Source organism: Haemaphysalis longicornis, unplaced genomic scaffold, assembly GCF_048455015.1.
Source record: "Haemaphysalis longicornis isolate Haplotype H1 unplaced genomic scaffold, Haemaphysalis longicornis Haplotype H1 scaffold_11, whole genome shotgun sequence".
In the NCBI taxonomy this organism is placed as follows: Eukaryota; Metazoa; Arthropoda; class Arachnida; order Ixodida; family Ixodidae; genus Haemaphysalis; species Haemaphysalis longicornis.
In genome coordinates, this window is record NW_027526214.1 from 125213097 (window position 1) to 125238577 (window position 25481).

At 48.0% G+C, this 25481-nt stretch overlaps 1 protein-coding gene across 4 annotated transcripts in view; it reads right to left on the bottom strand.

Moving 5' to 3' along the window:
- The window catches only part of LOC144160997 (dermonecrotic toxin StSicTox-betaIB1i-like), an 81919-nt gene extending 60017 nt beyond the window's left edge, over positions 1-21902 (bottom strand). Inside the window, exons 1-2 of one of the 4 annotated variants that reach the window (XM_077692066.1) lie at positions 21681-21902; positions 19620-19719 (exon numbers count right to left, since the gene is read on the bottom strand). In XM_077692066.1, coding sequence (XP_077548192.1) covers positions 19620-19719; positions 21681-21776 — 196 coding nt within the window. In that variant the 5' untranslated portion in view covers positions 21777-21902. Of the gene's footprint in view, positions 1-19619; positions 19720-19795; positions 19956-21680 lie in introns of those variants that run through there. The other 3 variants (XM_077692064.1, XM_077692067.1, XM_077692065.1) reach the window with 3 other exon arrangements.
- Between the last annotated feature and the right edge of the window lie 3579 nt (positions 21903-25481).

Genomic DNA, 25481 nt, shown 5'->3' on the forward strand with positions numbered 1-25481 from the left:
CGTACTGCTGCCCTCGATATTGGGAGGCGTCTGTGTAGCTAACTGCATAAACCCCACCGATGGTGGTGTTGAGTGCTTGAGCCCGTGCTTGTCGGCGACCCGCGTAGTCTGAGGGGTTCATATTTCTAAGCAAAGGGAGCGTCTTCGTTTCTTGTCGCCAAAAGTCCAGGAGTACATCAAGCGGAGTGACATTCTGTGCTCCCCAGCGAACCTCGTGAAAGATAAGGCGACCCGCCGCAGTTCTGCTCATTCGGAGCTTCTGGATAGAAAGATGGCCCTCTATCAGCTCTTTCACCGTGTTGTAGAGCCCGGTGCTAAGCAGGGTCTCTGTGGACGCACTCATTGGAAGACCAATGACTCGCTCAACCGCCTTTCTAATCATTATGTAAGGCATGTCTACGTCCTCCTTGCCGAGAACAAGACAGGGGGTTGACGTAAGTAATTCTCGAGAGGACTAATCGGACTAATCGAACGGTATGGGATTCCTTGAGGCCTCGCTTCTTGGTGGCAACTCGCCTGATCATGCGTATGATTTATTGATAGTGTGTTTGAGGTGTTGCAAGGATACGCCACTCGTGTTGTTGGCCTGAAGATGGAGGCCCAGGATCTTGATGCTGGGGCTTGGAGTGATATCCTGGCCATCAAGGAGTATTTGAATGTGTTCCTTGAGGTATCGATTGGCGTGAGGGGGCACGACAAGGAGCTAAAATTTTAACGGGAACACTGGAAGCCACAGGCCCATTGGCGTACTAGAAGTGAGATGACATGGGTTGGTGTGAGCTTCCTTTATTCGCTTTCGCGTGGCATGTAGCATGGCATGTGGCATGTAGCGTGGCATGTAGCGTGGCATGTAGATGTGCTTGGTGAGTGCACCACTTGTCTTACCGAACTCGGCGTGGGCTCGTAGCTTAATCGGTAAGACAACGGGCTCTTGCTTTGTTGCTCTGTTAGTTCCAGGTTCGATTCCTGGCGGTGCAGTAAATTCTTTTATTTCTTCGCGGGAGTTTTCTGGTGACACCAACGGTCGCGAAAGAACCCTTGGGGGGTAGAGGTAGAAAGCTTTGCTTTAAAAACAACTTATTTACAAATATACATGGGCACCCGTCTCTCGAAGGAAGTCAAGAAGGCAGAGGTGGTGGGGTCCCTAGAGCTACCGCTGAAGGTCGGGGGTCTTCCTGGATGGAGGCCTGTGCCTCTCAGGTGTCACTTTCTGGCTGAGGCCAGTGAAGGACACGCCCATATGAGATGGTCCGCATCAGCTTGTGCGGCAGGAGCTGTGCAGAAGGGGCAGGTGTCGTTGAACGGGGCATGATAGCGTGGTGGCCATGCCCGGGTCACAGCAGGTGAAAGCGCCACTCCAACGCGAAGTCTGCGCAGCAAAACCTCTTCCCAGCGCGCAAGTCTACTGGGAAGGTCCGTTCACACGGGGGGATGAGGGCACGTGTGGCGCGACGCAGATCGTCCTTACGTTGGAAAAAAGTTTTCTATCGGACCGGTTGTTAACATTGGCAGCGGCCGAGGAGTATACGTCGGGTGACGAGCCATATCCGCTGCAATGTGAGCGGGGAGAGTATTCCGCCTAACGCACACCAGCCTGAGAGGGCAGGGGTACGTGTCGAGTAGTGTGTGGACGTCCCTTCAAATAGTACAATTGTTCGATACTTGACGTAAATCCCGTATCGCCGCGGTGGAGTCCGTATAAAGATGTAGGATGGCACCCACGGGGGCGCGTGCTAGGGCCGACGTTAGTGCCTGTAGGACATCCCGGATGGCTATGAGCTCCGTCAGTAGAGAGGGCAGGGTGCGGATGGTATGGAAGAGGCACGTTTGAGAGGCGTCTGGATAAACGGGACACTAGTTTTTTGTGAAAGGCCACACGGATACGAAAAAACACGCCCAGTAAGCAAGCTAAAAGTGCCCACAGCTTCCTCTAAAAAAACCCCTAGCGGCTTCAGGTTAACCTCCCCTGCAGAAACAAGGAGAAACGGTAAATTCCTTTGAAGTATAGTAAGTAAATGGGGACGATTCGCTATGAGTGAAACTAAAGCGCAAACAGACACAGGGACGAGAAAGGGAAACGACACCAGCGCTTCCTATCAACTGAAAGATTTATTAAAATCGAATTATTTATACCACGCCAAGACCTAATAATCAAGCACGTGTGACCGTCGCACATGCGTACGGCGGTACATGAGGACAACCGCCCCATTTCCTTCTCTTTTTTCTTTCCCTCACCTTCTACACCCTCTCCTTGAGAAGTTGCACTTCTTTATCTAGAATACTCAGCGACGGGTGACTTATGCAATAAGAATCCTTAATGCGGATATGGAAGGCTTCAGCAATTTCCCTGGTAGCACGGTCTCTGTGCTAAAAAACAACCTGCGTGTCTGTGAAGCATGGCTTACAACCGCAGTCTGAACAGTGCAGCGGCAGGTGTGTGTAGGGCCTTCCTTTCAAGGAGGAATGATGCTCCCTCAGGCGTACATTAAGACAGCGGCCGGTCTGGCCGACGTACACCCGGCCACAGGACATTGGAATGCAGTACACAACATTGGTCATACACCGAACAAATTGGAGTCTGTGTTTTATATAACAGTGAGGTGGGGGAATATTGTCTCGGGAATCGAGCCTCTTGCTTACCATGCTGCATAATCTGCCTAGCTTGTTCCTGGCCGACAAAACCACCTTAAACATGGTAAAAAGCGCACTAGACGGGGACACAAGAAAAAGACAGTGACACGGGATGAGCGCTCGTCCCGTGTCACTGTCATTTTCTTGTGTCCCCGTCTAGTGCGCTTTTTACCATGTCGAAGTCGTATTACCAACTAGCCCAAATTTCTGCGTTGAAAACCACCTTAACCCCGAATTTGTCAGCCGTCTTCTTAAGGCGATGCGCCAGCGCATGTACATAGGGGATGACCGCCACTTTTTTACTCTGGTCGGTATCTGTTATGTGATGCGCGAACCCTTTCAACAGCTTCACAAGACGCTGACAGATTGCCTGGAGCATTGAGAGGGGAAAGCCAGCGTTCACCAGCCGAACTATTTGCGCATTGAAGCTTTGTTGTGCCAAATGATAAAAGGATTGGCTGACAACGGATTTGAGACACGTGTGGGCTATCCCATTCTTAACCAGCTTCGAATTAAAAGAAGCAAAGCTCAAGAGCGGCTTACTAGAACGGGCGCGTACATCCAGCATGCATGATACCGCGAGAAACGGAGCTCGAGGTCGAGAAATTTCAAGGTGCCGTCAACGGGAACCTCGGCCATGAACTTCAAACCTTTACCTTTCGCCTTGAAGGCATCAAGAACAGCACATTGGAAGGACTCAATTTGTACATCGCAGCACAGGACCAAAAAATCGTCCACATAACGAAAACCCTTGGTAGCAATACCCTGTAAAGCAAGCTGCAAATCACAGTCAACCTCGCCCAGAAAAATGTTGCTCAGGACTGGAGCAACCTTACACCCAATGCACCTCCTGACTTTAGTGAGTATACCTTATCTTGAAACGCCGAAACGTACTCAGAAGGTAGAAACTGAGCAGCTCCAAAAACGCCACCACGGGGATTCCACTACGACTCACAAAGGCCAGCTCATCATTGTCGTTTGTAATGCAATCTCTAGTACGTCGCATCAGCACATCATGAGGCAGGGAGTAAAACAGGTCCTCAACGTTCACGCTAATTCCCGAGACGTTCAAACAATCAACAGAGGACAGATACTCCACCACCGCCTCAGAGTTCCGCACAGAAAACGGATCAACGATTGTCAATGATTTTAAATGCTTCTGTAAAAAACCAGAAACAGCCACCTGCAACGACCCTTGCTCTAAAACGATAGAACGAAAGGGTACCCCCCGCTTGTGGGTTTTTGCCGCAAAAAAAAAAAACAGCTTCAACGTGTGTTCCTTCTCCTTCTTAATAGCCGTGGCTAGGCTATCCAGATTCCACGAGGTACACATGTCCAGGGCCCGGTCCCTAGCTGTTATCCCACTTGCACGTACCTCTTTGAAATTCTTACGCACCGCTGCCACTGCCCTTTCAACGAACGTGGACTGCTCGAGGACAACAAAATGGCCTTCCTTATCCGACTCGAGAAGACGGGCGCCTTTAGCTACCAAACGACTAGAGATCCAGACAGCGGCCAGACCGGCCGCTGTCCTAATGTACGCTTGAGGGAGCATCATTCCTCCTTGAAAGAAAGGCCCTACACACACCTGGCGCTGCACTGTTCAGACTGCGGTTGTAAGCCATGCTTCACAGACACGCAGGTTGTTTTAAGCACAGAGACCGTGCTACCAGGGAAATTGCTGAAGCCTTCCATATCCGTAGTAAGGGTTCTGATTGTATAAGTCACCCGTCGTTGATTATTCTAGATAAATAAGTGCACCTTCTCATGGAGATGGGGTAGAAGATGAGGGAAAGAAAAAAGAAGTAAATGGGGCGGTTGTCCTCATGTACCGCTGTACGCAAGTGCGACGGTCACACGTGCTTGACTGTTTGGTCTTGGCGTGGTATAAATGTGTTTTCGATTTTAATAAATCTTTCAGTTGACAGAAAGCGCTGGTGTCGTTTCCCTTTCTCGTCCCTATGTCTGTTTGCACTTAGGTTTCACTCATGGATGTTCACCAGCTAGCTCGTCTCTCCATTTTGCTTCATGATTCACTAGCTTGTAGAAGAAAAAACGAACACACGTTGGTGCGCAATGTTACGAATCGGCCCGCCGCCGTAGTTTCCCGCATCACTCCTCGGCTGTGCGGCGACGGCTCCTCTACGTGCGCCTTTTTGCACGCCCCCACCGTGTCGGTGACTCATACTTTCACGTTCCGACAAGCTTGGGTCAGACGCCTCGCTTTCGGCGCGCTTCAAACTACGGCAGTTGCAAGCGACACGTCGAGACGCACCGCAAGGACACAGAGGCCCCGCGATCGCAGCGGAGTCCTCCTCTCTCCCCTCTCTCGGAATCAGCGTGTGCCGCTGCTACTGACTGCTTACGAACTCCGGAAAGAGTGTTGTGTGTTTTTGTGACGTTGGTGGCGTGTGCACAAACTAGAGGGAACGCTGTTTCGACCGTTGCCGCTTTTGGGTATAAATAGACCCAGCCCAAGCGCTGTAACCCATTTCTGTTTGAGCACAAAATCATTGCTGTCACTACGCTCGAGTCCTCTACTGTTACCTCGCCCGTCGGGGCATTGCTCTTTGGCTTCGGGTAACCTCTCGCTATGAAGTAAACAGTTACGTTAGCCTACGACTTCTGGACTTCTTCACGGCTGCAACAGCGACTGGCCGCTCGCTTCAAACCATGCTACCACACGTATGTCGGAGGCGACGGAGCTCTGCTCGGGTCGGGCCTCCCGGTCGCAACAGCAAACAAGTGTCTTAACTAGGGGTGTGGGAATAGTGAAATTTGATCTCGAATCGAATTCGAGTCGAATAGTGTCGAATAGTGGGCAAAAATATTGAATATCGAATACCAAACCTTTTATTTGGAAGAACAAGTATGTTGGACACTAACAAACACATGCTCATGTCCTTGAGCTTTTAATAGTAAATACACTAAAGGGAATTAAAGAAATCACAAACTGTCATGTTAAAGGTATTAAAAATTGTCATGAAGAAACACAATCTGCTCCACATGAGCTGGCTTCAGGCTCCCTCGCCGCGATGACACAGAGTTCCCCGCAGTAGAAAACATGCGTTCACTAGGCACCTCTGTAGTCTGTTTCTTGGTGGTCTGTTTCTTAGCACTCTCTGACAAGAGGTCTTTTCCCTTGGTCATGCCTAGCAAGGTTTGTTGGTTTGCGCCTTTAGGCCGCTGGTTTGCCTTGGCTGAATCTTGAATCTCCAAGTAGTGAACGTGGTGTTTGCTCTTCAAGTGATTCAACAGCGGGCTTGTCGTGCTTGCCGGCGTCTTGAGCGTGGAGCCGCATTTCTTGCAGATGGCAGAGGACGGACTTGCCTTCTCGAAAAACTTCCACATTACGCTTCTTTTTTCACCGTGGCTATTCATGCTGAATAGCACGGCACGCGGACGTTACACAGGTGAAGAATCAGGGGCGTGCGACGACCATGGCGACGACGGCGACGACCGTCAGATTGGCTATGGATAGGCGTCGAGAAACGGTATAGGATGGGTGATGATAGTGTGTTACAGCAAGGGCAGAATCACAGAAATTTAACAAGACCATAATTATACGCTATTTTGCGGCTGCACAGTCGTGTGATAAAATTAATTAACAAAAGAAAAACGATATTTTACGGCCGACTATCAGGGGTGAAGAGTCAGTGTTATCGCCATCACAAAATGGCGTCATCGTAGTAATTTGTTTGTTTTGTCCCGAGTGGGACGCATCATATTTGTTTCCAGTGACGTGAAAACGGCAACGCACCTGATTATTAAAAAACCCGTATGTGAGGAACGTTTTCTGCACGCTAAATACTGCTGTGTCGCTCCTTCTTTCCGTGTATGCCAGTGACGCAAAAAGATCGAGGAACTATTCAATTACATGTCGGCAATGAAGTCTCTGCGGGGGAAAAGGAGGAATATGTCCAAACCTCAAAGACAACTTTCCTGGCCGAAAACGGGTCGGTGGCAATTGTTTGACCAAAACCTTTCGACGTTAGGGTCAGTAAGGGCCACACTAATCCAGCCGCAACTTCGGCAGCGGTCGGAATATTCGTCACGTCGAATTATTTGCAAGTCTGAATGCTGGGTACTCGAAAGTCGAATCGAATTATTTGGGCAAAAACATATTCGATTCGAACTCGAAAATCGAATATTCGCACACCCCTAGTCTTAACCCAACACCACCAGGTACCAAAGCAAGAAACAAATCATCCCTACGCATTGGCTCCCATTCACACGAAGGTAGCCCACACGAAGGTAGCAAATACTTTGTGTAGAGCGAAATACTTCGTGCAGAGCCCGTGCACACTGCAGCACGTAAGCAAGCGTTGCTACCAGAAAGACTCTGCAGGCTTGCGCACGTACGGGCAAGTACAGAAAGTTCTCGCCCCATTCATGCTTGCGAGGTGAGCTTGACATGCGTGAGCGCTGAAGACCCGTGTGGCCCGGAGCTCCTCGTTACGTGCACAGGCACGTCAAGGTATTCAAGCTGCGCACTGTCACAACTAATTCCCGCAACTTTGTCGTCAACCGTGTTCTTTTAAATGCAGAGCATTTTAGTAACTCACGATGTCACCCGCGTTGGCGTCCGTAGTCCGCATCACTACGTAGCCCGCACCCTACACTATGTAAAGAAATAATACCTTCCGGCGCCAGGTTTCGATCCCACGACTCTGCGGGCGGAACGCAAGGTACACGGCACTTTACCGACTGCTCCACGGAGCCGACACAGAATGGAAGGTTACGCACGCGCCTTATATCCTTCACTCATTCAACCGTCGGCCACAGGTGCGCCCTCTCCCCCGCGTCATCCTCGCCTTCTCTCCGCTCGCAACACCCTCTCTCGCCGCGTTCGGTTCGCGTTCATGTGGTGGCGCGATTTCGGCGTTATAACACTCTCTCGCGAAGGGCATTGGATTGGATTCGATTGGATTTGGATTGGGTTGGATTAAAGTGGATTGTGTTGGATTGTGTTGCGTCATAGCCGCGCCACGTTGCGTCGTAGCCTCTCCACGTTGCGTAATAGCCGCAGCAGGGGGTTCACGGCACGTTTCACGTTTCACGCTGGAAGACAACAATTACAACAACAACCAATACGTAATCCATAAGACTTGCAGGCACGCCCCCCGCGGAAATGCTCTGCATTTGATCGTGCCCCTCGCGAGGGGGATGTTTTTTTTTCAGATCAGGCCGCCGGTTAGACAGGGCTGCCCACTATCACCTGTACGTTCGCTCTGTGCATAGAGCCTATTTTTCTTAGCATTGAACCGAACCGTGGTTTTTATTTTGTGTCGTGTGAATGTCGAGTTTGTGCATATGCCAATGACGTCGCCCATATTTGTTCAAACAAGCTTACTGTTCAGAAAGCCCTTATATTGACTAAGCAGCTTTGTGACGTGTCTGGTGCTGCCAAAATGTGAAGAAAGAAGTGATGGTGTTTAGTTTGGCCAGGTACTCTAAAGACCCGGGTTCAAATCCCACATTATCGCTTGTTTTTTTTCTTGATTTACGCTTTCGTCACCGGAAAACCGCTGCCACAACGCGCTGTCTCGCACAATGGGTCACCTAAGGCTTCAGCCATAACTTCGTTGTACCACATATTCACACTTATTCAAATGATGTGAAGAAATAATTTCGTCAAAAACAACAGGTTCCATGACGAGAATCGCTGTTCCCTCTCATAAGCTGTTTTCCTCAGGTATAGATGTCACGATGGCAAGTACAGCAGCGATGAAATTGGGCAGGACAAATTTCTCCGCTGAAAAGATGTTGCTTCCAGTGGACACCGCTGGAGAGAGAGAGAGAGAGAGAGAGAGAGAGAGAGAGAGAGAGAGAGACAAGTTTATTGCCTAGCCTGCAGAACGAGAGGATCGCCTCCTAGAGAGGCACCCTATCGTGACGCGGCCTGGACGTCCTCGTGGTGTGCGCCGCAGGCGTCGACTGGCTCGGCTGACGGGCAGTGAGGGGGTGGATCCCTCGGCCTCGCCGCCTCCCCGAGTCTCTGCTGTGCGAGAGCTGCCTCGAGCTGCTGGACGGCCTGACATAACTGCAACTACAGAACACTTCTCAGAGAACGCTGTTTCTGTAAACACTTCCAGAAAGAGCGTCGCTGGAGGAATTTCGATTGTGGGGACGTGCCTCCGCTCGATCGCCGAACATTGACAGCGACTTCGCGCGCGCCTTGTCCTTTGCTATGTTTTTTTTTTCGTCGTGCGAAAGGTACGTTCGCGCATCACGGCAATAAAAAGTAAAAAGAACGCCATGTTTGTCCTTACGAGTGTGCGCAAATACGCTGGCGTCCACTGAACAGTTTTTTTAGCATTAATTGAAATGTAGAAAAAAACACCCGGTGGTCTCTTGCTAGTGCATCAGACCCCCTTAGGGGTAGCGATAAGTTAAGGTTCACGACGGGTATGGGTGGGAAATAGCAAGGGAAAAATAGTGGGTTGGGATATAAGTGAAATGAAAAAAGGAGGGCAAGCGAACTACCATTTCTACGCAACTTCTGCGAGCCTTGTTGCTACAACCGTACGCCAATGAACGGAGCGGGCGGAATGTGTCCTGCTCAGCACAGAGTTTCTTACTATATACACTAGAGAGGAATGTGGCGCTAGCGTCTATGCGGCTTTTCCTCAAGGCCGTCTGTGGCGCCATGTACAGCCATTATTCGCCCCGAGATCGAACACAGTCGGCCCCTGGCGGCGGCGGGACGAACCGCTTATAGTGTGGTGGCGCTCTGGCGTCGTCTGCTCTTCCAATTTCTTCTAGAAACGCAATAAAAGCGGCCGTTGCGGGTTAATGCACTGGTTTAATTCCACGGAACATCTTCGCCGCGGACGCCGCTTGAGTGTGAAACGTGTTGTAAACATTGTTTGACGCATTCCACTTTTCTTATTGACGAGTGCAGTTGTCTGCCGTTTTCGAGACGTCAAAGGGTGATTTTTGAAGTTTGCGTGGTGGGTGTTTAAAGGATAAAAGTTTAATACACGGAACTGGTAAGAAGTGACAAGACCTGTGAATACCCGTGCATTTGCCACACCCTTGTAAAATTGCGATTTGTCCTTATAGAAAAAAGAAACAAACAAAAACAATTACAATGCAGAAGACCCGGGCGCTATCGCCCACACGTTACCGGGGACGTATTTTACACCAGCAAGCGCCTGTGTAATCGAATTCTTATTCCGTACCTTTTCGAATAAGTATTATTTTTGGACAGACGTTGCTGAGTTGCTAATTTTACATATGATTTAAAATACGTTTCTGTGGCGCACAAGCGTACTTTAAGGGGATTTCTATGTAAAATTAAGCAGTTGTCAGTTTGCGCCTGTCCTGTGGCATTTCGTGTGTCATTTTTATATATCCCATTTTCAAGTCCCGACATGAATCAACTTGTCCAGAAACGTGTTTCATTGAGCATAACTAAATGCATAATATGGTGACGTCTTAACCTGTTCAGGTGTATCTAAGTTTAAAGAAGGAGGAAAAATCGCGTAATGCACGTTGTTTCCCACATGCGTGGAGGGTGTGTGCCATGACTCGCTGGATTTTTTATTTTAAAGCAAAGCTTTCTACCTCTACCCCCCAAGGGTTCTTTCGCGACCGTTGGTGTCACCAGAAAACTCCCGCGAAGAAATAAAAGAATTTACTGCACCGCCAGGAATCGAACCTGGAACTAACAGAGCAACAAAGCAAGAGCCCGTTGTCTTACCGATTAAGCTACGAGCCCACGCCGAGTTCGGTAAGACAAGTGGTGCACTCACCAAGCACATCTACATGCCACGCTACATGCCACGCTACATGCCACATGCCATGCTACATGCCACGCGAAAGCGAATAAAGGAAGCTCACACCAACCCATGTCATCTCACTTCTAGTACGCCAATGGGCCTGTGGCTTCCAGTGTTCCCGTTAAAATTTTAGCTCCTTGTCGTGCCCCCTCACGCCAATCGATACCTCAAGGAACACATTCAAATACTCCTTGATGGCCAGGATATCACTCCAAGCCCCAGCATCAAGATCCTGGGCCTCCATCTTCAGGCCAACAACACGAGTGGCGTATCCTTGCAACACCTCAAACACACTATCAATAAATCATACGCATGATCAGGCGAGTTGCCACCAAGAAGCGAGGCCTCAAGGAATCCCATACCGTTCGATTAGTCCGATTAGTCCTCTCGAGAATTACTTACGTCAACCCCCTGTCTTGTTCTCGGCAAGGAGGACGTAGACATGCCTTACATAATGATTAGAAAGGCGGTTGAGCGAGTCATTGGTCTTCCAATGAGTGCGTCCACAGAGACCCTGCTTAGCACCGGGCTCTACAACACGGTGAAAGAGCTGATAGAGGGCCATCTTTCTATCTAGAAGCTCCGAATGAGCAGAACTGCGGCGGGTCGCCTTATCTTTCACGAGGTTCGCTGGGGAGCACAGAATGTCACTCCGCTTGATGTACTCCTGGACTTTTGGCGACAAGAAACGAAGACGCTCCCTTTGCTTAGAAATATGAACCCCTCAGACTACGCGGGTCGCCGACAAGCACGGGCTCAAGCACTCAACACCACCATCGGTGGGGTTTATGCAGTTAGCTACACAGACGCCTCCCAATATCGAGGGCAGCAGTACGCCATCATCGTGGCTACTTTCAGAACCAACCTCCTTGCTTGTGCCTCACTCAAGACCGAAGACATGACGGCAGCAGAAGAGGCAGCCATCACCTTGGCTCTCACTCAACCATGGGTTCGTAAGGTAGTCACCAATTCCCAACAAGCCTACCAGAATTACCTGTCGAGTTTGGTGTCCCGACCCGTACTGCGTGTGCTAAAAACCACTCCCCAAATGGTTCCATTCAGCTCATCTGGACGCCCGCTCATGCTTCCATGAAAGGCAACGAATACGTCCACCAAGCCGTACTTTTAGCCCCCCTGCTATGAAGCTGCATGATGACAGTCACCCGCTTGTCTCGTTCAGGGACGTAACACAGCATTATCACCTTCTGAGACAGACCCTACCTTCGCCTTACCCTGACCTTCCCATAGAACAACAACCTACCCTACGGCTCATACAATCCGGCTCCTTCCCACACCCGACGCGTCTTCACTTAATGCATCCGAATCGCTACGATGCTGAATGTAAACTTTGCTCAGAAGTAGGAACACTCTGCCACATAACCGGGGTGTGCGACTTCAGCCCTGAGCACCCTCCTCTCTTTCCGTCAACTACCGAACAAGAGCCATGGAAGATGCTGCTATCCAGTCCCTCTAGCCGACTTCAGCTGGTAGAGAGAGCACAGGTGGCGCGGACTTAATATGGGCTACAGTGAAGGAGGAACCGCTCCCCTGGACCACACTCTGGGCCTTTCAGGAATCTGAATAGAAGTATTTCCTCTTTCTGCATCTCCTACTCCTCATCCGGCTCCTGCTCCGTCTCTGCCGCTGATCTCGTCGCCACCGTTCACGACGGCAGAGACGGAAAAGTGAGATCGTCTAACACCGGGTTTGAGCTTTAATTTCGTGAAAGAAGTTTCCACTTATGTGCTATACCAATACAACTCAACGAACCACCGTTCATGCTTCATGCATTAATTTAACCTTACCAAGAATATCTGTTTGAAGGAGTAGAGGGTAGAGGGTATGCAAAGTGAATTTCTCTTCTCTCTGGTTTCAACATTTGTGGAGCGAAGTGAGTGAATTATGTGACGTCGCATCAGTAAGCACTGTGAGTGCCGTTTACCGCTTTGCTTTCCAAACACATTCACAGAGTGGATTGGCGTTAATTTTTCCCACAATGCTCGCTTTCAATACAATTTTGAAAAAGCCGAGCCACAATTCCTGCACAAGCTCCCGCCAAGGTTGGGAGGGGGGGGGGTAATCAGTTTTGAAAATACTGGCGTCTACTTGCTGAAGCTTAACCGCCACTTCTTTAACCACTACGGAACATGACGCCTAGCGCGCTTTCAATGGCAAGTAATACCGATAACCAACGTTTGGCTTTTCGCGTTACATGCATTCTCTTCCCGCTGCGCTTGTAACTTTCACTGAGCCCCCCCCCTTCCCCCCAAAAAAAACTAAATGCACAGAAAACTTTTATCCGTGCCTTTTTAAAGAAATCGTCAACAATTAAACGCCAAGAAAAAAACGAGGTTCAGTTTACAACACAAAGTAGTTACCGGGAATTCGTTGCGCTCTTTCGTAACGAGAAATAAAAAGAAACGTTATGATGCATCTGCAGCAGGGCAACTTCATTTGCCATCTTTGTGTTTCGTAAGTGACATTACGTAAGAATGCAAACACATCTCGCTGTTCTAGGCACCTGTTAGATTTCAATAGCAACACAAATGGTCAGCAGTCAAGCCGCAACAGAAAACCTGTGCCCACTGTGAGGTCCCAGAAGCTTGGTTTACACACTGCAAACCTGCTTGTCACTTTGCAAGTCTAGCTAAACATGAGATGCTGATTGTACTGTATGCGTTAGCAATTTAATTCGGAAGGTAACTTCGACGAAATCATTAAATAAGTGATCCAACACCGTTATTCATCAAACCTGCCTTCAGATTCGCTAAAATTTTATTTAACTAAACCGTCGCGCAAAAGACCTGTTAGAACGGTAGCATTTATATCTCTGCACTGGCTAAAATTCAGTAATTTTATGTTGCCTTTCGAACTCACAAAAAACATCGTAAGCTCTTAGAAAAAATGTCGGGGCAGTTAATATGCTGTTACCATTTCAGGGCATCCCACAAGTGCGAGAATGCGTCATGCTACCAGCAAAGGCGAATGAAACTGCTGTTGTAAACTGAATTCCAGAGATGGAGGCTTTCTGATCTGTTTCTATTTATGATTTCATTGAAAGCTCTAAGCCATAGTCTGCAAAGATCGAGCTTGCTACGATCCACGGCGTACAAGTTCGTTGTCATTATTGCGGCCGTTCTGAGATTCCCGATGGGTCGCCGCTTTTTTGGCGTGCTATTAAAATCTTACTGGCCATTCCATGCTATTCATTGAACGCTCAAGAACCGAACTACAGCATACCGCTCTTGTCTGCGCCTTTCGTGCGCGCACATGGCGTGAGAAAGGCACGAAGCGCGCCCTCAGTGTGCATTCTCCCGGGCCGCTCAGCGGATCCACACTAGCAGCGCGACGCTGCCGCCACCTACATGTCGATCTCGCGGCGAATACCGTGCGCTCACGTTTTTTTCATCCTTGGCTTGGCTTGAAACCTTCTAGTCGCCTTAAATTCAAATGCAATGCTACAAAACCGCAAGAAGAGTGTCCCGCGCGCGGCGGGACAATGAGGGTTGCTAATTCCCTCCCAGACGAAGGGCGCCGCCGCCTGCCGCCAGTCCCACCGGAAGACGCGCTTCAGGCCCACTCGGTGGTCTCCGAGGCGATTGACCCGTCAACGACCAACGCCGCCGCCGGAATCATAATTACCCTTGAACAAGCCCTGCCTTTACCTCCGCCTAATATATTGATCGAAGAAACGCAAGCACGGCACCGACATAGGCTTGAACTCACTCATCAGGGCTATAAGCTACAGAAATGGGACCAACTCGATAGCAAGTCGGATTTGGACACGCTTCCGTCTCTGCTTCCCCCCTGGGAAAGGCCTGCGGTTGGAATTATAAGAAAGCGGCCGATTCCACGCATTCGACATGAGGCCCGTGAACAGCTTATCAGCAAACTGAGCGCAGAACGCTTGCAAGATGAGTTGGACATCTTCACAGGTGCTGCCGTAATGGGTAATGAGGCGGGAGTAGCATGGCGATGCCCAGACCTTCCGCTTCTCAATGGATCAAATCGTGTATTTAATCATTTCTGGCTAGTGGAAGAAGCGGAATTGCTTGGTATCTTCGGCGCCCTTCGAAGACTTCAGGAGCAGAAACCCCAACTCATTGCTCATAGTACCACTCGCTTTAGGATCATCACCGACTCCCACGTGGCCCTTCAAGAACTGAACAAGTCGTACAGTCGCAATGGCGTTCCTAATCAGATTCTTTCACTAATTAAAACGCTACAGAAGAAAAACTTTGAAATTAGATTGGCTTGGACACCTGGCCATTCCACCAGTGCTGTTGGGAATCAGGAGGCACACGACGCTGCCCGGGAGAGTCTTCAGTCTCTTTCACCTCCCACTGACCCACACTCGCACGAAGAGCAACCCTCCAATACCTGGCACCAACAGCGTCGCCAACTGCACACTGAGAGCCGTAGGCGACTACACGATGCGTCTCCGCCTGGCTTCTTATCCCTCATAAGCGGACTGTCAAGATCGGCTGAAATTTTCGCAAACAAAGCCCACGCGAACGTGGCCTACACCCCGGACATTCTTAGGAAATGGCACTTTCCAATCGTCACTTGGTCGGCCTTCTGCCCGTTTTGTGACACGGACACCATTCCGAACTTGTGTCACCTAATCTGGAGGTGTCCTGCCCAAAGGACGTGATACACTGATCCAGAAATTCACCCCGCCATCTTCAGAACAAGATCACCTCGACGTACTTTGATCGGACCCCTCCGCGCTTGAGTGTGTGGCGAACTACGCGATGTGAGTGGCCTGTTCAAGGCAGTGTGATGCGTGTTTCTAATCTATGTGCCCGGACACAGATGTAAAAGGAGCTAGGGCTATAGCCATGACTTGAACATTGAACAGTGATCTTTTAACTGTAAACTTTTTTTTTCTCCTGACCCAATCCCCAACCAGGCCCTACGGCCTCCTGCTCAATAAAGCCATTCATTCATTCAGTCGAAGATTTTCCAAACTTACACCGCCCGCGCTTTCAACACTAAGAGATACGATAATCTGGCTTCCCGTCAGCTTGTTATGCCGAATGACCCAGCCACCTCCGACGCGACAGAGATAGTCAGGCTAATCGCCTCCGTCCTTTGACACACAAAAGGACGGGCACAACACACGCTCTCCGCGTCTCCGAACTTGGCGTCCGTGCGGCTACATGAAAGGGACACGGGAAAGTAGCTACCAGCGGAGGCGATGCCAATACATGGGCCACCGGCGGCCTTCATTAATTACATGCGGAGCCCGAACTTAACACCCGCCATTGGCTCCCTGAGGCATTGGTCACATGCGATAAACCCCGTTTGTTGCTGGGGGGTAGGAGCGTAACTAGAGGCTGAAGGAGGCGGAGAGGATCCAATTTATTCAGGCTTTTGTTATCAGTAGGATCACTTACTCACTCCGCTACTGGAAACCCAGTAAAAGTGAATTAGAGAAAGTCAATCGCCTCATCCGCCGGCCATACAAAGCTGCCCTTCACCTCCCTCTTAATACATCTACTGCCAGACTCGAGGGACTTGGGATACATAACACGGCAGAGGAGCTCAACGAAGCCCTTTTATCCATCAGGTGGTCCGCCTACCGAAAACTCCCACTGGGCATCACATTCTCAAACAATTAGGAATAACCACTCTGGACGACCTTGAAGCAAAATCTCCCCTCTCTAGCGACATTCACTCCAATCTCATCATCAGACCAATCCCTCGCAACATACATCCTATTCACGACGCGGGCCGTAGAGAACAAAGGGTACGAGCTCTATCCCGGTACGGCCCGATGTAGTATATGTGAATGCTGCCGAATATAGGCACTATAATGCCTACGCCAACGCTGTAATTAATGACCCCGATAACCCCCCACTCACCTCCCTGACCATTAACTCTCCCCACCCAGCCACGGCGGAGGAGGCGGCCATTGCGTTAGCATTCTCAATGAAGCCGACGCCATTAATCATAATCTCTGATTCTAACACGGCCGTTCAAAATTTCACTAGCGGCCTAATATCAACGATGGCCTTCAAAATTCTCCAACAAAATCCAGCCAATTCCCCAGTAGATCTTATCTTCACTCTGGCACACGCTGGTCTCGAGGGAAATGAGGCTGCCCACAATGCGGATCGAGGGCTTACGATCCGAGCCGGTGCCAGTCACGTTCTCCACCAGGGGGCCAGATCTGCCATGGACCGACTAGTCACGTACAATGAAATTACTACCCATTACCGCCTCTCCCGCCGTATATGACCCGCGCCCATATCCAACTCGACCTTTCGCAAGAACACGCGTGGCGTCGCGTGGCGTCTCAGAGACGAACACCTTTCCTAATCCCACAAAACTGAACCTTATCCATCCTTCTTGAGAATGCCCTGCATGCGGTTCACTCGCCACCCTTCCTCACATCCTGTGGGGATGTCCTAAAGACCCGTTTCCTTCAATTACTTGTGAAGAGCAGTGGGAGAAGGTGCTAGGGAGCTCAGACCAAGAGGTGCAAACCGCTGTGGTCAACAGAGCTACCGAAGCCGCCGCACGGCTCAAGCTGGGGGCCACTACAGACCCTTAGACCACAGAACGCTCAAGAGAGTCGCTCTCTCTCTCTCTCTCTGTTTCAGAACACCCTCAAAATTTATGCATCCAGAAAAATGACCTATACTGTTCAGGCATCCGCACCGTTGATCTTTTGTTTTATTTTTTTAATTACGCAGTGGCGTGTAACACGCCCCCGAAATATATTTCTGCCTACGCCACTGCTGGAGGGTATGAAGCTTTCGCCCTTCATTGCCGATTTACGGCACATGGCAAGTAGTCCGCGATGCCCTCAAGCTGGCAGACAGCCAATATGACGGTGACACAATGAAGAGGAGCTTCTTGGCATGGTGAGTAGCCATGCGACGCCGCTCGTTCATGATCTGAGCGCTACGGAGCTAGTTATGGAAAAGCTAATTCAAACTCCTGTGTCCATCCTCCTACAAAATTGAAAGGGGAGTAGCTGAACACTTCGAAACCATAAACAGAGAAAAACGGCGAAAATATTGTTACGTGGCGGCAGGACAGACGACGTGAACGTCGAGACAGTCGACCGATGTATTTACTGCCTATTTACATGGTGGCCAAGGCCGAGCCTGCGCAGGCAGCGCGCACCCACGGAGCTTCTTCGTCGTCGGAAGCTCGTACGCCAGTGCTACGCTGCGTTGCCCTGTTCTCGTAACGATATAAAAGGACATAATGGATGATTTGACAAATAACGCAGAGCTTGTGAGCTGTCACCAATGTTCGGTGGCGCCAGGGTGCGGCCGAGCGGCCGAGTTCCGCTGCACTGGGACACTAACTTAAGGCTATCCAATGCACCACGTTCCTTTTGATGTGAAGTTGAACACAGTAAGGTAGCGAATTGGGCGAGTTGGAGTGCATTCATGACGGTCAGCGCAGACGAGAACTGGGCAAGAAGAGTAAGGATGGTCCTTACTATTCTTGCCCAGTTTTCGTCTGCGCTGACCATCATGAAGTCGAATACGAAATGCCGCGGTGCAATCGTCCGGGTGATGCACAGTTAGTTGGGACGCTTGCACTCAGAAAAGTGCAAATTCTGCAAACAGACCTCAAGACGCTCAGCAGGTCCATGGCCGTGTTCTCCGAGAAGGCACACATACTAGAACGTTGTGGCAGGAAGGTGAACCCCGAAGGACGATGCAAGTTCACATACCAGATTGCTACCTTGTATAACTTTACCTTGCAAAATGGAAATAAATAGTCTGCATCGTTTTGTTTGGAAATACCTTTGCCGACGTAATCGTTAGCGGCACGTTTGCGGGAGAGGAACCAGTGGTCATCACCGGCTTATAAGAGAAAAACCACAGACTCGTCGGAACCTGCAATGTTAACCAAGTCTACCGAATACGGTTAGGCCATCTAGCCATCTGACTCTAAAAAATACAGCAAAAAGTACCTGAAAAACTTCAGACCAAAAAAGTAACTCCGTGCAGTGCAGTATTAAAGCCACCATAAAATCACTATGAAAAGTCCGTTTTAACTATTTATGAATAGTGGTTTACTGGGTACTAAGAGCAGCATTAATAACGAGAAAAAAAACTTAATAGGGAGCGATACGTGTACCGAAAAGGCTACATTGCACCGATTGGGCGCTCTTGAAAGTCTTCAAATAAAAACAACATATACATGTTTGCCGACTCACAGTCAGGGCATGATACACATACTACTAGGTTCTTATAATAAATTTACGACAGGTAAAGGGTATTATTACTGTAACAAACCTTTCCTCACTTCGTTAACGGAACGTGATGATCAAAAGGTACGTGTCACGAAAGCGGAATAGTTACGATCGGCTGCATAAAAGCCAAGAAGATAATAGCCATGTTTTTGTGGCAGAACGCACGCCATCAATAGTTACTGACATTATCTGTCAGTATCTGTCCAGTGGAATGTTAAATTATCTGTGAAATTATCTGAAACTATAATGGGAATTTATTCGTCCAGTGGAATGTGAACTTTAACTGGAATGGGTATACGTTGCAACATTTTCTGTAATTGCATCTTCACAATTTATGAAGCCCTGAAGTTCCTGTAACACACCACCCTGATAAATCAATCTGCTGGCATGAATTGCGCAACATGACGAAGAAAGTGCAATAATCGCTGATGCTCGCCAACACAGAAAAAATGAAGCGTAGGGTGATCATCATTCTTTCTGAGAATGTCCATAATTTACAAAATTTCAGGTACAATATTAGTACGGTTTGATTTCGCTGTGAATATTGTGGGCTTACTGAGGGAAAGTGCTTGGGAGTGTTGGTTCACGTTGGCTGGTAAAATACGAATCACTAAGGGGAGGACACAGAGGGCTAAAGGTTCAACTCTGTCCAGGGCCTCCCTTCGTCTTTCGTGTTTTTACTGCGCCATGTTTCTTAACGTTAATATCGTGGTGGTGTTACTTCTCTTGGTGCAGTACATCCTTCAAATTTAATACCGGTGTATAGTTTCGCAATTCTAGAGGTAAATGTAGGAAATGCTGTTTGTGATTACCTTGGGTGCCCACGCCTTCTGGTAAGAGAAGGAATCAATCGATGATTGACCTCTGATCAAAGTTATCTGTATCACGGCAAAGCGGGGATTTAAAGGAATGCAAATTAACCTGTGGACCTCACGAGGGTTCCTCTTTCCGGTGGCAACAACAAGAAAAGACAAACTTACCATTTGGTGTCCACTTCGTTGAAGTGTCACGCACGCCATTGTACACCAAAAGAGTTTGGCTAGACTTGTGGTGGTCGCCATTGCTGCTGTGTACGTTAACCTGGTTCAGAGAAAAGCAGATTTCGTGTCTATTACACTACAGCAAAAGGTTGATTTTTCATACAAAGTGTACAAACCCTGATAAAACTCGCCAGCTGGAAGACCACAAGCACACGCATATGTTTCGCATCATTGTCCTACATCGTCGGCATTGAGACTGCTTTTATAACGGGGTCGTGACACCGCATGCCCCCACGGACTGACTTCAGCTGAGCAAACAGGTCACCAACCGCATCAGGATGTGCAATATTGTGGACGTTGGCACGACTCTTTATCACATGTTGTTTTCCCCCTCGGAGAGATAACACCAGGCGCGTCCTCGTTGTTATCGCTGTACAGGCCGCTTTTATCACGTTAAAGACGACCCCTTGATGGCAAGTTGAAACACAATCTGCAATAACTTATCATCTCCAAGTCGTGTCCAAGATTAAAAATGCGTTGCTACAAGAGTGGCGCGCATCTCAGTGTTTGAGAAAGACCTCAAGGGAAAGAAAATATCGCCGGAAGGACTTCATGGGCTCTAAATGTACTAAATAGTACAAGTTTTGTTGAAAATGTGAATTGGCTGATGGGCATAACGAAGACTTTCCTGCTACAGGGACAATCAACAATTATTTATACAAGAGTGGTGCACCTTCTTTTTATCGGTAGCCATGCACACAAACCTACAACGCTTCGTTTGCGTGTGCCCGAGGGCCTACTTTACAACTGTTGAGGGCTGGACGCTCATTCAACCCCGAAATGGGTGAGTACTCCGGTCGTTTCTCCAAGACGGCATGATTGCGCCCAGTGGAGGTTCACTCGGGAACTTTTACAATATTGTTAAAATACCTCTATGATACGTAATTACAAGACTGAAATAAGAATAATCCCACTTCATATGAGAATGCACACTATGACAAAGTGTAGTAGTGTAACGGTGTGCTGTACGACTAGAAAATCAGTTCACTACGCAATGAAATGTATATACAGCACAACTAAAACCTACTAAAGTCAAAAAAGCACGTATGAAAACAACACACGCGGACATTTTTTCTGTTTAACGCTGGGCATGTATATGTGGACCGACTTCTGGAGCCCGGTATGCGTGCTCCAAAAACTAGTTTTCCTTAGAACGGCCCAGCAGTGAAGGTTGCCACGACCAGTGGGATTTTAAAATCGGTAGTTTACAGTTTGATATTACTGAGCGCGTACTAAGTGCCCGCGAGAGTATTCTGGACAAACGTGTTAAACGGGCTCCTAAACAAAATTAAAATGATGTAAATATGCACAAACACCAATCATAAAACTACTCGTATCAAAGAAATTTTGTTAGAAGAAATCTAACACAAAGAAGAAAAACAACGGCAAAGAGAACAAGCTGGACAAAAAACGCATCAGCGGACCCTGTCGCTGGCCCGGTGCAACCGCTTGTACCGTTTCCCTATATACCTGTCTCTCTTGCCCTTTGTGGCTAGGCCTTCTATTGTGTTTTAGTAATGCAGCATATCAATGCAGCCCTGCCCTTCGTTTCGCTTTAATGGTTCCCGGAAGAAGAATATGCTGGGAACACTGCTACCGTTTACACAAGTGTACACGTCCCTGAAGGTTATCCAGGTACGTTTAGGCGCAATTAACAAATTTTCCGGCCGATACTGCTGTCCTATTTAAGAAACGCTTCATGGCGAGCTTCTAACAGTGCCGTAGTAGCCGTGTAATCGTCCTCCGCTTACCCTGTGTCCTGTCAAGCTAGCGCGCATTTTTTTTTTGTTTCGTGGTTACAATGATTCAATTCGACCAAGCCACAACCACAAAAGCTGTAAAGAATGTTGAACTGAGTGCGACAGGACGACTTCTCAACTAACGGAAGAAACTTCTGCAAAGATTAAGCGAAACCAGCGTGCACGTGTGTCATATTTCGCGCGGATTTTCTAACTACCAGAATGCACAGGTCTCGATACTCTTTACAGAAACTGCGCTCACCTTCTTAGCGGCTGATGCCGAGTCTTTTGCAGCAGCTGTCGCCTGAGACCACAGAACGGAACGATGGCAGCGTCGCCGAGCGCCAAATGACGTCATTTGACCACTTCAAGCCGGCAAAGGGCAGCGTAGTTTCGCATTGTATATGGATGGGCGCAGCTGATTGCATCGCTGCGAACCGGCGTAGTGCTTGGGTGGCGCGCCCGGCAGTTGTGCATATCTGTTCACGCAAGAGCGCGTTATTCCCGGCCGCTTCACTGAGTCGCATCTTATCTGCGCGCCGTCCCCGCCGTTGTCTCTCCCCTTGTGCCGGCTCTCGTCTCGGATGTCTTCAAGGGTGTAGCGTGCAAGAAGTCTTATCGCTTAAAAAACGTAGATCAGCATAATGACACAGGCCCTGCAAAACACCTGTATCTGTGTATCTTGTCTCTCTTGTCCCGTCTAGTTTGCGCCACGTTTTTAACTTTGTTTGAACTATGTACCAACTAGCTCAGCAACAAGTTTTGTTAACACCAATAAAAATTATGAGCAACCTTGGACAGGTTGCATGTTGAATGGTTGAACGTTGCGAGAGAAAAAACAATGCATGAACAAAATTACCGGAGTCATTTCGCATGCTTGCGAAGTATGCGAAAGCCTATTAGCGCTGTGGATAATTGATGTCCATTTCAAACGCAGCCAGCCTGCCGACTCAGATGAGAGTGATCCTAAACGAAGTGGTTCTTCAATGCTGCATTAAAGATGAGTCTTGCCTGTATCGATTGCCATCCGCATTCCGTAGCTCCGGGCCTCCCGGATGCTCGCTCCGAGAATCAGTGAACCGGAACTGTATGTAGCAAAGGCGATTCAGCAGCAGTTAAGCGAGCGCTATACATGTCTAGAACCACGGCTGAATCGCGCTTACGATCAAACGGACGATCAGTCACGGCGTATTCTCTTCACATATTTTGTTGCGCTGTGTTTACGGACGCCGTCTGCGCATTGCAGTACTTGTTCGTTTTCAGGATTTGTTACCTTGTCGTTCACCCCTATTTCTGTGCAGCATTTTCATATATTGATGTCTTAAAGCCCAGGTGTGTTGAGTAAGAACACCTCTCTTCCCTTTCGTCCGTACATCTACACACTAGCAACAAAACAGTTAACGAAGTAAAAAACAGAAACATAACAAGTATAGGAAGCAAAACGCAAACATGTGGCTGCAGTGTAGCGGAGGACGAGAATGACGCTGCATAACAGACTCAATTTGTAAGGGTTTCATGTGAATACTGGTACTTTTTTTTACTCACAACTCCGTTTTCCGACTAATTCTCAATCAGTATATGAAGTGTGTCATGGGTAGACTATTCCAAAGGCATACTGAGTCTGAGGAATGGTAGCCGATAATGTGCCGGCCACTTGAATTTGGGATTGTGGCGGAAAGGTTCTTTCAAAATTGGTTTTAATGAAGCACTGATTGACTGAATGGGAAATAATTATTTGAAGTGAAATATCTGTTTTGGTAAACTTGGTTAAATACTTATGTGACGGATAGTGCAATCTTACCGGTTGGTAGTGCGTTTCTAAAAAAAAAATGATATTGGGTGGGGTCGCTCTTGATTGAAACTAATTCCAAATTTTCCGTGTTATCCGAAAATACTTACTCCAGGTTTTGCGATACAGTCCTCATGTTAAGTAAAAGTCACTTATTGAAACATTTGCTTATTAGAAGTTATGTGCCTGTTCCGGAAATACTACATGCAATTCAGTAGCCGTAATTGCTCAATAATTCGGACGTAAAACTCGTTATGTAAAACGATCGACATTTGGGCGAGTTGGTGTGGTTCTGCGTCTGGAGTTAGATTCTATCGTAGTGCTTACGTTTGCGCTTTCTTTTCAATAAAATTAGTTGTGAGTATAGCGGCGTCCTGACATCTTCTTCAAGTTACCGCCTGTTTTTCACTATTACACAATAGCTCAAGATGCAACACTCGTTTTTGGAAGTTATTTCAAAAAAAGAGCATCGAGTTGGCCGTCCATTCCTAGAAAAAAATAACAATTTGAAGCACAAAAGCAGCGACCTGCTCTGTCCTGATTTCAGCGCCAACGTAACTGGGATAGCGCCACAGTTGCTAAAGCGGGAAGCCAGCTGAGACTCGCGCTGCTGGCGTCCGCATTTCTTTCTTTTGAGGTCTTCAACTTTCGTTGTTGCACCCGCCGCCGTGTGAGCAGTTTGTGTGTTTGACTACTCATACTTCGATTTCAGACATAAATGTCAACTATCTGGCGACCCGCGTAGTACGCTGTACTCAACGACGAAAGCCAACGTTCTGAACGAAATCAAGAACGGAGACATGCTGTGCACTAATAAGCACGCTCTTATTGTTTTAATAAGGGAGACATGCTGGGCACTAATAAGCACGCTCTTATTGTTTTGAGTGTTTAATTAGACATTGGGTTGTTTGGAACTATTTTGCGGTATCCGCGATTTATTTTCGGCTGGTATGACCGCATTTTTCCTCCCTTATCTCACGAATGCTCATTGTCGTTAGAACCCCTTGCTTTTCGACGCACACTTGATCGTATCACTCCGCTACATAAGATTGTACACAGGCGCAGTTGCATTGAAGCACCTATTACTTTTTGTCATTGAGCACGACGAGCCACGCGCCGATCTCACCCACTCATCATTGTTCCCTTTCAGCCATTTTTTTTGCTTTAAGCATTCTTTTTTTCCAGCCGTTGTTGAGATTTGGAACAACCTAGATGGTTCCCTGCGCGAAAAACCAATTGAACTGTTTTTGAAAGAACTGCCTAACCATATTTTTTAATATGTTTTAATATGCTTTGTATGTTTCTGTGGTGTTGCCTAATGTATGTTCTTTTATCTTTCTTTTTTTGATCTACCCACTCCTACTGTGTCTCGTGTATCGAGACAGAAGTATCTGTAAATAAATAAACAAAGCATTCACGGGAGCTGATTGTAGTTTGTTTTATTTATCGTTTTCCTAAGTTTTATTCAGTTATTCAGCTTACTAAATTGGCCCAAAGGGCATTGTTGTGGGAGGTACATAAAATGTTCAGTGAAGAAACCAAATCATAAATGTCATATTAGACAAAAATAAAAATTAGCAGTGGCTTAGCTCGGCTATGCCAGTATACACGTAGCGTGAGCTAAGGTTCAGCACCCGTACTCCAATTGGATTGAATTTCAATCCAACACAATAAAATTAAATCCAATACAAATCAAGCGCAATATAAGCCAATTCAATCCAATCCAAGTCAATCCGATTCGGTCCGATCCAAACCAATTCAATGCTTCTCGCGCTTGGGCAGAACGGCCCTGAACGGCACACGCGAAACCGCTCAACCTCGGCCAGTGTAGCTTACGCTACAAAACTCAACAGAGGAATATTTTAAAAGCTTGAAGCAAAGGGCATTGTACAACAGGAAACGGCAACGGAGCCGACGGCAAATAAAAATAAAAGAAAAGAAAAAAGGAAAACAAGACGAAAGGCGAAATGAAAAAAATGGGCATTATATAAAACGACTCACAACAGTCATCAAACATTGCTGTGGGCAGCAACACGCAGCAGCAATAATGAACAAAAAAAAACAAATATTGACAGGAACAAAATCACAATTCAAGAAACACTGTTTCCAATGTCGCACGCAGATAACGCTTTAGAGCTGTGTCAAATCTAACACCAGATGTGTAAACGACGTTTTCCAGAAGCTTATTCCAATCGCCAGTTCTGGGTGGAAAAAGATGATTCATGAAACGAGGTGCAGCAATGAATTTCCCTGATCTTTTTGCTATTGTCTCTC